At 48.3% G+C, this 14,435-nt stretch overlaps 1 protein-coding gene across 1 annotated transcript; it reads left to right on the top strand.

The window, feature by feature from the left end:
• Positions 1-6: 6 nt before the first annotated feature.
• PIM1 (Pim-1 proto-oncogene, serine/threonine kinase) lies at positions 7-3,276 on the top strand. The gene is made up of 3 exons (XM_006775890.2): positions 7-389; positions 1,958-2,134; positions 2,864-3,276. Exons 1-3 carry the CDS (start codon positions 44-46, stop codon positions 3,019-3,021), a joined length of 681 nt encoding a protein of 226 aa, XP_006775953.1. The 5' UTR covers positions 7-43; the 3' UTR covers positions 3,022-3,276.
• The last annotated feature ends 11,159 nt before the right edge of the window (positions 3,277-14,435 follow it).

Below are 14,435 nucleotides of genomic sequence, written 5' to 3'. Positions count from 1 at the left end.
CGCAGCCTCCCGGTGCCCGCAGCCCAATGGAACCCGGGTGCCCATGGAAGTGGTGCTGCTGAAGAAGGTGAGCTCGGGCTTCTCGGGCGTCATCCGGCTCCTGGACTGGTTCGAGAGGCCCGACAGTTTCGTGCTGATCCTGGAGCGGCCGGAGCCGGTGCAGGACCTCTTCGACTTCATCACGGAGCGGGGGGCCCTGCAGGAGGAGCTGGCCCGCAGCTTCTTCTGGCAGGTGCTGGAGGCCGTGCGGCACTGCCACAGCTGCGGGGTGCTCCACCGCGACATCAAGGACGAGAACATCCTCATCGACCTCCACCGCGGCGAGCTGAAGCTCATCGACTTCGGGTCGGGGGCGCTGCTCAAGGACACCGTTTACACGGACTTTGACGGTGAGCCAGGCCGCCGGGGCGGGAGCTGTCGTGAGGGAGCTGCCCAGGTGACTCGGCCGGGCCCGGAGGCCTCGGGCCAGCTTCCCTCTCTGGCCCTTTGTAAAGGTCATCGGGCAGCCTGGCTCCATGATAGCAGGGGTGGGGCGAAGGGAGCTTCCCAGCGTAGGAAAGCCGGGGATTTCAAGCCAGCGGAACCTGTAATGTTTCTGGCACGATTTTATTTTATTATTTTTTTTAAAAAGTAGAATTCAGTGGGTTCCAAGCTTTTCGGATGAATAAGAGGTTGTGGGCAACCGGCCGTAGCCCAGATTTCTGAAGTCTGACCCAGTTTCCCCGCCAGGAATAGGATGGGAGGTGGAAGAGGGAGGAGAGAGTGGGAGAGATGAAAATTGATGCCGGTTTTTGTAGTTTTTTTGCTTTGTTTTAGAAGAGTTTAGCTTTCTGTAAGGTAGTTTTTAGACTGCATTTTTTTCCTCCCCTTTGATCTAGGGACAGATAAGGGCTAGAGACAGAAATAGTTTCACTAAATAATTCATTTTGTTGATTTTTTTTTCGGTGTTGTTCAGTGAGGGCGTCGGGAATGAATGTTGTGAAATAAGATCTCTTGCTAGTTTGAAAATTAGTTGGGTGTCTCCGAAGAGGAGGAAAACCTATCCTAGGGAGGGGCTAGGAGCAGGTTCTTTCAGAAAAGGTGGAACGGAGAGCCGGAGAGCCGGCGATCAAAGCCGAGTGGGGTGGGTCACCTGAGCCGCTGAGCCTAACAAACGACAGCCTTTCAAAACTTGTGACTGGGGCTTGTGGTTTGTGTTTATTTGCCCTTGGAGGACGCTGGGCTGGGCTGCATTTTTTTGTATTTAACAGTTAATGGCTGGTCGGATCCTCCCATGTTTTTTTTCTTTCGAGTCTTTGCTGCCCCCTGGTGAGCACCAGAAGAATGGCCCCTCCTTTTTTTTTTTTTTTTTTTACAACCCAAAGTTTGTAAACAGGAATCACGTGGTCTGAAACCAGCTCTGCAGATCTGTCTACCTTCCCAGTGTGGGGAGGAAAGGGCGTGGGTGTCTCCGCCTGCTCTCAGGGCGGGAGGAAGGCCTCCCAAAGGGCACCCTGACTTAGGATATTGTGCAAGTGCCCTCACCTACACCATATCTGAGTTGAGAATCTCACCCTGGCTCCTGGGCAACCTTTAGATCAGTTTAGGGTTTGTCTGTGGGATACCGCCCCTGATTATGCAGACGTTCATCCCTGTATCCCCCTGTGGGTGGTCCTGCCCCCTACAGGCCTCAGGCTCTGGGTCTTCAGCCAGCCCCCTTGGTTTCTTGGAGCAGCTTGTAAAGACTTTCAGTTTATGGTCTGGGCTGGTAGAGAGGTGGGTAATGCTTTGGGTTGGAGAGATGCCATAAGCTGCTTATCCACTCCTTTGAGCTCAGGGAGGTAAATTGAGTTCGCCAGCTCCCGAGGGAAGGGCTGGGTGCCTTTTGTTTTAAAGAGTTACTCAGGATACCACTCAGTTGCTTTGTGTTTTATTTTTGCTAAAAGTGTGTTTTCCTTCTTATTCCCCTGGCTCCCAGGGACCCGAGTGTATAGTCCTCCAGAGTGGATCCGCTACCATCGTTACCACGGCAGGTCGGCAGCGGTCTGGTCCCTGGGGATCCTGCTGTATGACATGGTCTGTGGAGATATTCCTTTTGAGCACGATGAGGAGATCGTCAGGGGCCAAGTTTTCTTCCGGCAGAGGGTCTCTTCAGGTAACTTCCGGGAAACCCCTTGTTGAAGAGAAGCAATCTGGGGATTGCTTTCACAGGCTTTGAATTCTGGGGAGCTTCACTCTCCAGGAGGTGGCCAGCCTGTGACTTCCAGTCCTAGGCCAGCAGTTCCCCCTTGAGAGCTGACCCCCAGGAAGCCGAGGGTTTGCCGTTGAGCATTCTTGGGGAGGTCAGAGGAAGGGCAGGTGCGCGACTAGTAACAAAAGACAACTAGCTTCTCTGAAAGGGTGTTTAAAGTACCAACAGAATCATCCTGAGCCCTCAGTGCCTGGCTGGTTTGCCAGGGAGGAAAACGTGGAGTGCTTGCTGAGCGTTCTCCCTTATGTGGAGGCCGGCTCTAAATATTGTGGTCCCAGTGACCTCACTGTGGGTGGTGCTCATATTTGTAAGTTGGTAGGTGAGTTGAATCACCTCCTGCTCACTGATGTCTCATCACAATCCCTAGTCATCCTCCTTCGTATTTCTGGTGGGTGAGTGGGTGTCGTGGGAAAGGCTCTAGCTATTGAAATTTGAAACCACAGATTTAAGAGGGGTGCTGTGTTTTTTTTAGCTGAAAGCAGACGGTTGGACCCAGATGTTATATTCTCACTAAAGAATATGAGTTCTAGAAAGTATGTGGTCTCTGTTGGACCTCAGACTTGTGGGTCCTTGGAAGGCCCTTGCATCACAAAAACAAACTGAGTCATTCATAACCTTTCTTGTTTCCTGCAGAGTGTCAGCATCTCATTAGATGGTGCTTAGCCCTGAGACCATCCGATCGGCCATCCTTTGAAGAAATCCAGAACCATCCGTGGATGCAAGATGTGCTCCTGCCCCAGGAAACTGCTGAGATCCATCTCCACAGCCTGTCGCCAGGGCCCAGCAAATAGCAGCCTTTCCGGCAGGTCCTCCCCTCCTGGCAGATGCTCCAGGGAGGGGGAGCTTTTGTACCAGTGACACTTCTCACCAAGCAGCACAGTGCTTGATACAGGAACAACATTTACAACTCATTCCAGACCCCAGGCCCCTGGAGGGGCCTCGGACAGGGGGAAAGAAATTCCTCTGGGTGTCCTAGGCCTCAGTTCCTCGTAGATGCTCTCTCCTTCTCATAGGTGTGCAGCCAGCATTGCTGGACTCTGCAAAACCCTACCTGCTGCTTCTCCAAAAATCTGCCCGGGTTTGGTTTTCCCTGTTTTTCTCTCCCGCCCCCTTCTCCCCATCCTTCCTATGAAATGTGCCATGGAAGAGGCTACAGGGCCAAACGCTGAGCCACCTGCCCTTTTTCTGGTCTTCCTTTTTGGTTTTTACTTCACTGTTTCAAAGCCAAGACCTCACACACACAAAATGCACAAACAATGCAAAATCAACAGAAAAACTGTAAATGTGTGTACAGTTGGCATGATAGTGTACAAAAGGATTGTAGTTGATCTAATTTTAAAAAATTTTTGCCTTTAAGTTATTTTACCTGTTGTTCTTTTTTAGTTTTGTTTTTTGTTTTTTGGGTTTTTTTTGTTTTTTGTTTTTTGTTTTTTTTTGGAAAGATGCGCATTCTAACCTGGAGGTCAACATTATGTATTTATTTATTTATTTATTTGGTTCCCTTCAGCTCCAAGCTTCCACGGCTGCTGCCATAGTTTTCTTTTCCTCCTCTAACTTGGGGACCTTTTGGGGGACGGCTACGACACTTGCTCTGTTCTTAGGGTGATGGGGCTCAGGCGGGACTGCTGCAGGCCCCTCTCGCCTGCTTACCCAAGTGGGTGGGTTCTGTGGGGAGGGGAGTTGCTGACTTGTGTATATAGGGTAGATAGCTGAAAACCAGTTCTGGACAGTGTGCCTTCCGGATCCTCTCTGGGGCTGTGTTTTGAGCAGCACGTAGCCTGCTGGTTTTACTGAGTGAAATACTGTACAGGGGAATAAAAGATAATCTTATTTTTTTTTTTATACCTGGCGTTTTTTGAATAAAAACCTTTTATCTTAACTTGTGGCTTCTAAGTGTTATCTATGCAGACTTGCTAATGCGCTTTTATTAAACCACTTGGTAAGTGTCAAAATCTAACCTAGGAAAAGGAATTTCAGCTTAAATCAGGTTCCTTCAACAGGACTTCTGGGAATAATTGTTTCCCAGTTGCACTAGCCACATTTCATGAAATAGCTGCTTGTGACGAGGGGCCCAGGAAATGGAGGACATTCCCATCATTGCAGAAGGTTCTAGTGAGCAGGGCTGAGTTGTCAAACAGCCCTACTGTCCCCCACTAGTAAAACTGAGCACGAACCCATACTACATATTACAGTTATTAAAAAAACTAATTTTAGTTTACTGACTCAAGTTTCCTTCATATGCAGTGTGGGGCTTGGTCATGAATAATGGTGGGTGAGGAGAAATGCGCTTTTTGACAAGCAGACAGGATTTTCCCCTCCAATGCGCTTGACAACAGGTTTATAAACAATTAGGGGCTCAGTGCACGAAATCGTGCAGGTAGGGTCCCTTGGCCTAGTCCCCTGCAATCGGCCATCTTCTGCCCATTTGCCAGCCCCAGGCTGAATGCCACCTCTGCCGCCGGGCTGTCAGGCCATTGGGATCACCAGCTCATCCCCGGGGTCACTTGCAGGTGCCACCACCGCCACCCCCACTGCTGCTGCTGGGGCTTGAGGTGCTGACAGAAGTTGCGACCTACCCACCCTGGCATGAGCGCCCTGAGCGGGCAGCGCGTTCCATCAGTGGCTGGCCGGCGCACGCGCATGGAGGTGAGGTCACCGGTGCCCGCTTTCCTGCAGGCCTGAGCCCCCGAGCAGCCGGGGATGAGCTGGTGATCCTAACAGCCTGACAGCCAGCCCAGTCCTCCCGCCACCCACCCCGATTCCCCCGTTCACCACTGCTGATCCCTCAGAGCCTGCGGGCCGAGGGGCAAGGACCAAGAGGTGCTCAATGCACCTCATGGTGACTGGTCATTTGGTCGTCTGGGTCGTCACAGACACTGCCTTTTTATATCTCTATATAAAAGGCTAAGTTGACTCGTGCATGCGCAATACATATAAAGCTCTCGCTGGCACCAATCACGCGTACGTTTCAATCTGTCATTGTTGATAGTGAATTTGGTTGACACTTCTATTATAGAGAAAGGGCGAATAGCGATATTAAATATTTTTTCTAATTAATTTCCTTTCAATGTGCACGAATTCGTGTACTGGGACACTAGTATAGAGATAAGTGAGATGTTCAATTTTCTTCCATTATCCCTGGTTGAGATAATTAGTATTTGTAGTACATTGTTTCTTTGCAGGAATCTGAAAGCCCCTTATTCATTTATATATACTTTTTTTTTTTAATCCTTACCCAAGGATATGTTTACTAATTTTATACTGAGTGGGAGATGGAGAAACATCACTTGGCTGCTCTCCCCGACCCCCATACATGCCCGGACCTGGGACAAATGTGAAACCCAGGTATGTGCCCTGACCGGGAATCAAACCCCGTGACCTTTTGCTGTACACCTTTTGGCTTACGGGATGCTGCTCCAACCAACCGAGCGACCCGACCAGGGCCCTTGTTCATTTCTTGAGTTTCGTTTAAACTGGATGGTAAACAGGACCGCCTGGTGGAGGCCTGCCATGCTGAAAGCACACTCAGTTTGCATAAGTATTAGTGAAGGTGGGCTTCTTGCCCATGAGCAGCGGCAGCAGTTCTAACATTCTCCCCCTGGGTCATCTTGTCCTCTCCCCGTGGTGCATACACACATCCTCTGGACACTGGCCAGGATGCTGTCTTACCAAGATGCTGAGAGTCCAGGCTGTAATACCCACCACTTCTCATTGTCTGCCCTTCAGCTTGGATTAGATCCCAAGCCCTAGCTCTACCCCTGTGGCTGCAGGAGAGGAAGGGAGGATTTCTTGGTTCTGGGGGCTGATTTTCTAGGTTCCCCTTTTCCCTCCCTTCCCCCAACTCACACCCTCTTGGAACATGAGGGTTGCATGCCTCATCCTTTCCAGTAAAGTTAACACGTGAACAATTAAAAATTGCCCCAAACTTGTAACGAAATCTAGTAAAGCCCCACCCTTGTTCCCCTTGAGTTTCTGGCAGTCCCCCATCCTCTACTGAGACTACTAAGGGCCTCTGAAGAAATACATATCATGCTTCTGTTGGGTACAAAATACTGGGGGTTGTATAGGAAGGGTGACAGATCACATGTAGTCTCTTTTTTAAAGTCTAGTGTGGAACGGAAGTCAGATAACTAATATGACTGTGTGGCCAGAAGGATATAGAGGGAGCAAGCTTTAGGAACATCACCTTTGAAGCCTACCACCACTTACCTGGATGCCTTGGGCAAGGCATGCTCTGAGGCTAATCTCCAAATAGAGCTACTCCTGGATTGGATTATTAGGAAGATGCTTTTTAAATAATGGGAAGATTGAGTTAAATATGAGAGTACTCACGCAAACAAATATTAGCTCCTGCTTATGGATACAGATGTATATGCAGCAAAAGTACTAAGAAGTACAGGGCAATAAAGTCCCAAAGTCAGGATAGTGGTTATTGCTTCTGGGGAGGAGGCAGGGAGGTTGGGATTTTGGGAGGGATATCTGTACGGGGCCTTTCGGCTATTTGGGCAAGGCTTCCTTTCATGAGCCAGATGGCAAAGATTAAGGTGTTTGCATTATTCTTTTTTTTTAATTGAGTTTATTGGAGTGACATTGGTTAATAAAATTATATAGGCTTCAGGTGTACAATCCTATAAGCCATCATCTGTATATTGTACTGTGTGTTCATCACCTAAAGTCAAGTCTCCTTCCATCACTATTTATCCCTCCTTTACCCTCTTCTATCATTCTTTATTATTATTATTATTATTATTGATTTTGAGAGAGAGAGGAAGGGACGAAACGAGAGGGAGAGAGAAGCACTGATGTGAGAGAGAACCATCAATCAGCTGCCTCCTGCACACCCCCTACTAAGGATTGAACCAGCAACCCCTCCATGTGCCCTGACCGGGAATCGAACTGGCAACCTTTTGATGCACAGGATGATGCCCAACCAACTGAACCACACTGGCCAGGGTCACCCTGCATTATTCTGTATAGATTTTTTAATCTTAAATATTTCATGATAAAATTTTTTTTATTATATTTATTGATTTTTAGAAAGGGTAAGAGAAAGAGAAAGAGAGAGAAACATTGACTTGATGTTCCACTCATTTATGCATTCATTGGTTGATTCTTATAAGTGCCCTGACTGGGGATCGAACCAGCAACCTTGGCATATCCAGGACAATGCTCCACTCAAGTGAGCTACCTGCCCCGAGCCTCATGATAAAATGTAAAAAGTAATGAACAAATTAGTGCTTATCACATAGGAGATAGTGCCTCCTTGGCTGAGGTGATCTGGGCAGGCTTCAAAGAGGAGGCAACGTTTCAACGGGACTTAAAGGATGAACCTCGGTTTGTGCACCTGTAAACGGAACATGCAGATAGAGCAGAGAAGTCCAGAAGGGCTGATGTCTTCCCCGTTATATCAGGGATCAGCACAGTACGGCCTGCTGACCAAGTCTGGCAGACCACCTGGTTCTGTGCGCTTGCACACTAAGACTGGGTTTTACATTTTGAAATGGAAGAAAACATTCAAATGAAATTTTTTTTTGTTAATCCTCACTCGAGGATATTTTTTGCTATTGATTTTCAGAGAATGGAAGGGAGGGGTGAGGGAAGAGAGCGAGCGAGAGAGATAAACATCGATGTGAGAGAGAGATATTGATTGGTTGCCTCCTGCATGTGCCCCAACCAGGGTGGGGATGGAACCTGCAACCCAGGCACATGCCCTTGACCAGGAATAGAACCTGTGACCCTTCTGTGTGAAGGCCGAGACTCCAACCACTGAACAACACTGGCCAGGGCAGAATATTATTTTGTAACACATAAAGATGATATAAAACTCAACTATCAATGTTCATAAATAAAGCTCATCCAGTTGTGAATTGTCTGTGGCTGCTTTAGTGCTGTAGGGGCAGAGTTGAGTAGCTGTGACCTTATAATTGGCAAAGCCAAAATATTTGCCATGTGGCCCTTCATAGAAAAAATTGGCAAACTCCTGCGCTAGACCACGGTCTCTTTGATTAATTTGCCTCTTTCTTAACACTTAGCCATAATAGCTAACACCGGCTTTGTACATACTAATGTAATCTTACAACAGATGCCCATGAGGTAAATGCTATTATGACTTATCCCCATTTTACAGATGAGGAAGACTGAGGTGCAGAGCAGTTCATTCCCATGTCCAAGTCACATACCTAAGAAATGGCCAGGTCAGAATTTGGACCCAGGCAACCCATGCTCATCATCGCTCTGCTAATCTGCCTCGGATAAACATTTGGGAAGGTTACTTCAGGGCCCAGGACCTGGTGGTCAGGGCAGGCCTTCCCCAAACTCCACAGAGCCGGGTAAGCAGTTCTGTTCTGTGCCAATATTCATTATTGGCTCCTGTGGGCTGCCCTTCACTTGGGCCTGGCCAGGGAGGAAGAGTAGGAGGCGGCAAAGGGAGGAGAGAGGGGACCAGGGGGAGGGGAAGGGGTGGAGCAAGCGCACATTTCTTGTAAATGTTGCTCAGCTCCTTCAACTGGTCTGCTGGTTCTTGGAAACCCTTACCACAAAGGGCCTATCGAGAACAGTGTTGTAGCAGATATGGCCTCATCCCCCCCAGCTCACTTCCGGCCCAGCCTTGTGCTAGTAACCCCGATTGCAAAGAGCAAGGTTACAGTGACCCCCAGCATTGCTGTGGGAGGAAGTGCAAAAATAAGCAGAACTAGGGTCAAGCTGAGAGGACAGACTTTATTTTTATTTATTGTAACAGGACATACGAAGCCCAAAATTGGATTAATCGTAATCCTTGGTTCCTAATATATTCTCACCCCTGTTCCAAGCATGGCCTGCTGTTATCATTACGTTATGTTGGGTAGTGAGCCTGTCACCCAACTCAAGAAGCAGACATTGACAGTGATATCCATCCACCTTTACGATCCTCTCTTACTCCACCCCTTGCCTTGATCCGATATAACCTACTATCCTAAATTTTGTTTAGCATTCTCTTAGATTTCTTTAAAAAGTTTTTACTTTATAGGCATGTGCTCCTAAATTATAGTGTTTAAATAGTTGTTCTTGAACTTTATAAAAAGAGTATCATGCATGAATGTAGTGATCTGGAACTTGCTCTTTCCACTCAGCGTTATGTTGTGAAAATTCATGCGCGTTGTAGCACTTGGTCCATTTTCACTAGAGGATTCCGGGGTGTGGACAGGCATTTGGGCTGTGGCCAGTCTTGAGGGGCCCCCTGGGTTAAGCTGCTTAGGAGTCAGCATGCCCAGCAAGGTGTAGGTCTTGCCCGGTATCCCAGGGTGAGAGCAAGTAACCAGTAGCCATTCCCGATTTCCTTTAGGAGCACCTACTATGTACCAGGCACCATGCCAAGAACACAGAACTCCCTTTCCACGTGTGAGCAGACAGAACCAAGCTTTTCTCATCTGCACCCTTTAGGGTTCAATGTGGCGACAGCAAACAGACAAGTGTCATAGCAAAGCAAAGATCTGACTGCATGGGCTCCCCGTGAGAGCCGTGGCTCAGCAGGGACTGTTGTGTGTGTGGTGTGTGTCTGATGTGGTGTAGGGTGATGATATGGTGTGCTGGTGTGTGTGTGTGTGTGTGTGTGTGTGCACATGTTGTATCTTTGGTGTGTGTGGTGAGCAGGGTGGTGTATATGCACTTATGTGTGTGTTGGTGTGCACACATAGTACAGGGGGTGTGGGTGTCATAGACATGTATGATGTGTATGTGCTGGTATGCATACACACTCATTCTTGGGGCTACTACCTGCTTACCCCACCTGACTAAAGGCTCCTATTTCTTCACTTTGTGGCTTGGCTGCCTCCTTTTCCTACCTCTGCCCTGATTCCTCTACCCCACTCCCTCCTCTCAATTCTCACACCTTATCTTCTTCCTGATCTCCAACTCAGATCCCTCCTCCGATAACCACCCACCCAATTCCCTTCGTTCCCTTCACAGTTCCTCCTTTGGGGGCAGAGGGGGTACCCATTCCAATTGACCTTTGAGACCTCATCCTGGATTTGACCTCGCCAGCCAGCTTCATAAAACCGTGGGCCCCGCCCACCTTGAAACTCCTCCCCTGGCTTCAGGACCCCAGGTTTGCCTTGACTACTCTGCCCTCATCAGGAAACAGATGGCACTCTCAGACGGGGTGAGTGAGGAGGGTGTGAACAAGAACTCCTTCCAAAGGTGCGCGCAGGTGTTGGGAAACCACGAGGGGCCACCACCTGAGGGGCCGAGGACGGAGCAGCAGCTGGAAGCAGGTGTGGGGAAGCCTGCCTGATGAGATCTGTGACCTTCATCCCAGAGGCAGTCAGCCCGTGGTAACCCCAGGGAGCGAGCCAGAGAAATAAATCCCCTGGCTTCCCCCCTCCCCGCGCCCCGCCCCCTGATCTCCTCCCACGGCCTCTCAACTGGTGTGAGGCTATCCCCCAGGTGATGAGATGGTGTGATGGTGTGATGGTGTGTGTGTGTGTGTGTGTGTGTGTCAGGGCACAGACCCAGATGGGGAAAGGCTGGGAGTGACTGCAGAGGACAGGGAAGCCCAGCACAGTGGCCTTGGGTGCCCTCTCCCAGCTCCACCGCGCGTCTTCTGCATGGTGGTTCCTGGAACTCCAGCACAGACCTCTCTCCTGAGCTCCAGGCCAGGGGACCAGTAGCCTAGGTCCCCTGCCCAGGGTCTCCCAGTAACCCAGGAACTGAATTTCACTGGTGCCTGCAGGACAATGTGAGGCCTCCAACCTGAGTTCCCACCTGCCACTGCTTGCTTCTCAGTTCCACTCATGAAGTTCCCAAGAGACACAGAAGCCCACAAATTTTCCAAGTGCAAGTAGTATTTTTAAAAACCACAAATGTGTTTTAGTAAAAATGATGGTATAAAGTGAAATAAAGTGATGTGATATAATGCTACCACATCAGAGAGAAATACTCTTAGGAGATTATATATATCCTATATAATAAAAGGCTAATATGCAAATCGACTGAATGGTGGAATGACCAGTCGCTATGATGCGCACTGACTACCAGGGGGCAGATACTCAACGCAGGAGCTTCCCCCTGGTGGTCAGTGCGCATCCAGAAGCCAGGCTCACAGCAGGAGAGTGCAGTGGTGGTGGCGAGAGCCTCTCCCACCTCTAGGGCTAAGGATGCCCCCAGGGAGCGGGCCTAAGCCATCAGTCAGACATCCCCTGAGGGCTCCCAGACTGTGAGAGGGTGCAGGCTGGGCTGAGGGAACCCCCCTCAAGTGCACAATTTTGTGCACCAGGCCTCTAGTATATATATATAATATTTTTATACATGTATATTTTCTTTATGTAATTTTACAGCACAGAGCTCATATTTTTGTAATCTGTTTTTCCCCCTGCATTTAGCAATGTGCTATTGAAGTGTTTCCATTTCAAGAACTATAGATTTTATATGGCCAAAATACAGATGTATATTATATTCATTTGTGTAATTTCCAATTTTCTACCATCATATATGAACTACTAGAGTCCTGGCTCACGAAATTCATGCATGGGTAGGGTCATTAGGCCTCGCCTACAATCAGGGCTGATCTTCCCCGGCTGCCAGAAGCTGGCCCCGTCCCCTGCCACCGACGCTCTCTGTATGTGGGAAACCAGTAGGGCGATTGGGGCCCCTCTCGCTCACACCCACCTTGGCCTGGCACTGCCCATGTTCACTGCCACCCACCCCTGGCTCCCCATTCCCATTGGGTGATCAGAGCCTGCCAGCCTGGGGGAGGGACTGAGAGGTTGGCCATTCCTGCCAGTTCACCGGCCCGCCCCACGCTGCCGGTCACCCTCTGTGTGTGGGGCGACCGGTGGGGCAATCAGAGCCCCACTTGCTCACACCTGCCTTGGCCTGGTGCTGCCCACATCCGCTGCCACCCACCCCCTGGGGAATCAGAGCCTGTGGTCGGCGGGAGGGACCAAGAGGTTGGCTGGCAGGCCCCAACTGGGCGATCCGGGCCTGCGGGCTGGGGGCAGCTCCTATGCTGAGCATCTGCCCCCTGGTGGTCAGTGCGCATCATAGCAGTCGGTCCTTCTGCCATCTGGCCGATTTGCATATTATGCTTTTATATATATAGATTCTGTTACCAGTTAGGGCTCTGGGCAGAGATTGTTGCCAATATCCATTCTCCTTTTCTTCCTTAGTAATAAACCTCTCATTTTTCACTGATCATATGACTTTCCTTAAGAACGAAGACTAAATTCCCTTGCAGCTAGCTGTGGAGATAAGACAAGGTTATGGCCAATGAGATGTAAGTAAAAGTGTTGCTCGAGCAGATTCCAGGAAAACTCCTTAGGACACCGATGGGCGCCCTTGACCCTGAGAGGAAAGGCGGAGCCCTAGGAGGAGAGGGCGACAGGGTGATAAGGAAACAGGAGCTGACAAAAGTGAAAGGTTCCCCCAGGCCACTCCACAAAGCTTGTCTTGTGACAACCTTTTAATATTTCACTGGGAAAATATTTCCCCTCTTTAACTTAGTTATTTTTGGATTTTTTTTCATTCTCACCCAAGGATATGTTTTTTTTATTGATTTTCAAAAATTGATTTTAGAGCGGAGGAGAGAGAGAGAGAGAGAGAGAGAGAGAGAGAGAGAACAGAGAGACAGAGAGAGAAAGGAACATGGATGTGAGAGAGAAACATCAGTTGGTTGCCTCTCATACTTACCCCGACTGGGGATCAACCCACAACCTGGGTATGTGCCCTGACTGGGATTCAAACCTGCCATCGTTCAGTGTATGGGAGAACGCTCCCACCAACTGAGCGGCATAGGCCAGGGTTTTTATTGAATTTTTTAGAGAGAGAGGGAGAGAAACATCGATGTGAGAGAAAAACATTGATTAGTTGGGGATTGAACCTGAAACTTAGGTATACCCCCTGACTGGGAATTGAACCCAAGACCTTTTGATGCATAGGATGATGCTCCAACCAACTGAGCCACCTGGCCAGGGCTGTGTACTACCTTTAAGTACACTTTCATTGTATCTTGATCCCTGTGTCCTTCATGACACATCTCTCCAGTTTTATAATACAAGTTAGCTAAAAAGTGAGATTTGCCCAGCCGGTGTGGCTCAGGAGGCCATGGCACATGCCCGGGCTGCGGGCTCTATCTCCAGTGTGGGGCGTGCGGGAGGCAGCCAATTGATGATTTTCTGTCATCATTGATGTTTCTATCTCTCTCTCCCTCTCTCTGAAATCAATAAAAACATACTCTTTTTAAAAAGTGAGATTTGATATTAAGGCAATTCTCATTGTTTACATCAATTCATGGGGGAATTTATATGGTGATATGAATAATGTAAAATGAAAAAACTTGCCCTGGCCGGTGTGGCTCAGTTGGTTGGAGCATCATCCCGTACACCAAGCATGCCAAATTCAAAGGCTAACATGGTCCAAATAAGCAAGGTTTAGGCTGCTAGTATTAGTGGAGAGAAATGCTGCACCTGCACGTAAGTCGTGTAAGGGAAATGAATGCAACAAGATGATAGTAATCAGTCATTAGCGAACATTGTAGTTTATTATTTATAATTATGTATAATAGGATATTGTAAAAATTAAGTTACAAAATTTTTTTGAAATATATTTTTTATTGATTTTTTACAGAGAGGAGGGGAGAGGGATAGAGAACTAGAAACATGGATTAGCTCGCAACCAAGGTATATGCCCTTTACCAGAATCGAACCTAGGACTCTGAGACCCTTAGAGTCCGCAGGCCAACGCTCTATCCACTGAGCCAAACCGGTTAGGGCAAGTTTCAAAATTTTTATTAAAACGTTTCTTACATGCCATTATATTGGCTGGGCCGCAAAAACATTCATTGTGGGCCACATGCGGCCTGCAGGCCATGAGTTTGACATGCTTGCCGTACACCAAAAGGTCATGGGTTCGATTCAGTAAAGACACATGCCTAGGTTTCAGGTTCAATCCCTGGTTGGACTGGATATGGGAAGTGGCTGATCAATATCTCTCTCTCACATCAATGTTTCTCTCTCTCTTTATGTCTCTCTCTCTCCCTCTCTCCTTTCCTCACTCTCTAAAATCAGTTAAAAATAAAATAAACAATAAAATGAAAAAGAAGTTAAAATATATATTTGACTCTGAAATGAGTTCCTTAATCCAACATATTTTCATTGGTAGAGAAAGGAAGGGAATGAACTTTTTTTAAACCAACTTTGTTGAGGGATAACTTACACTCACTCACTAACACCCA

The sequence above is a fragment of the Myotis davidii genome, unplaced genomic scaffold (genome assembly GCF_000327345.1).
Source record: "Myotis davidii unplaced genomic scaffold, ASM32734v1 scaffold289, whole genome shotgun sequence".
Classification (NCBI taxonomy): Eukaryota; Metazoa; Chordata; class Mammalia; order Chiroptera; family Vespertilionidae; genus Myotis; species Myotis davidii.
The sequence above is the reverse complement of the archived record's forward strand: the minus strand, read 5'-3'. Positions and strand labels throughout refer to the sequence as shown.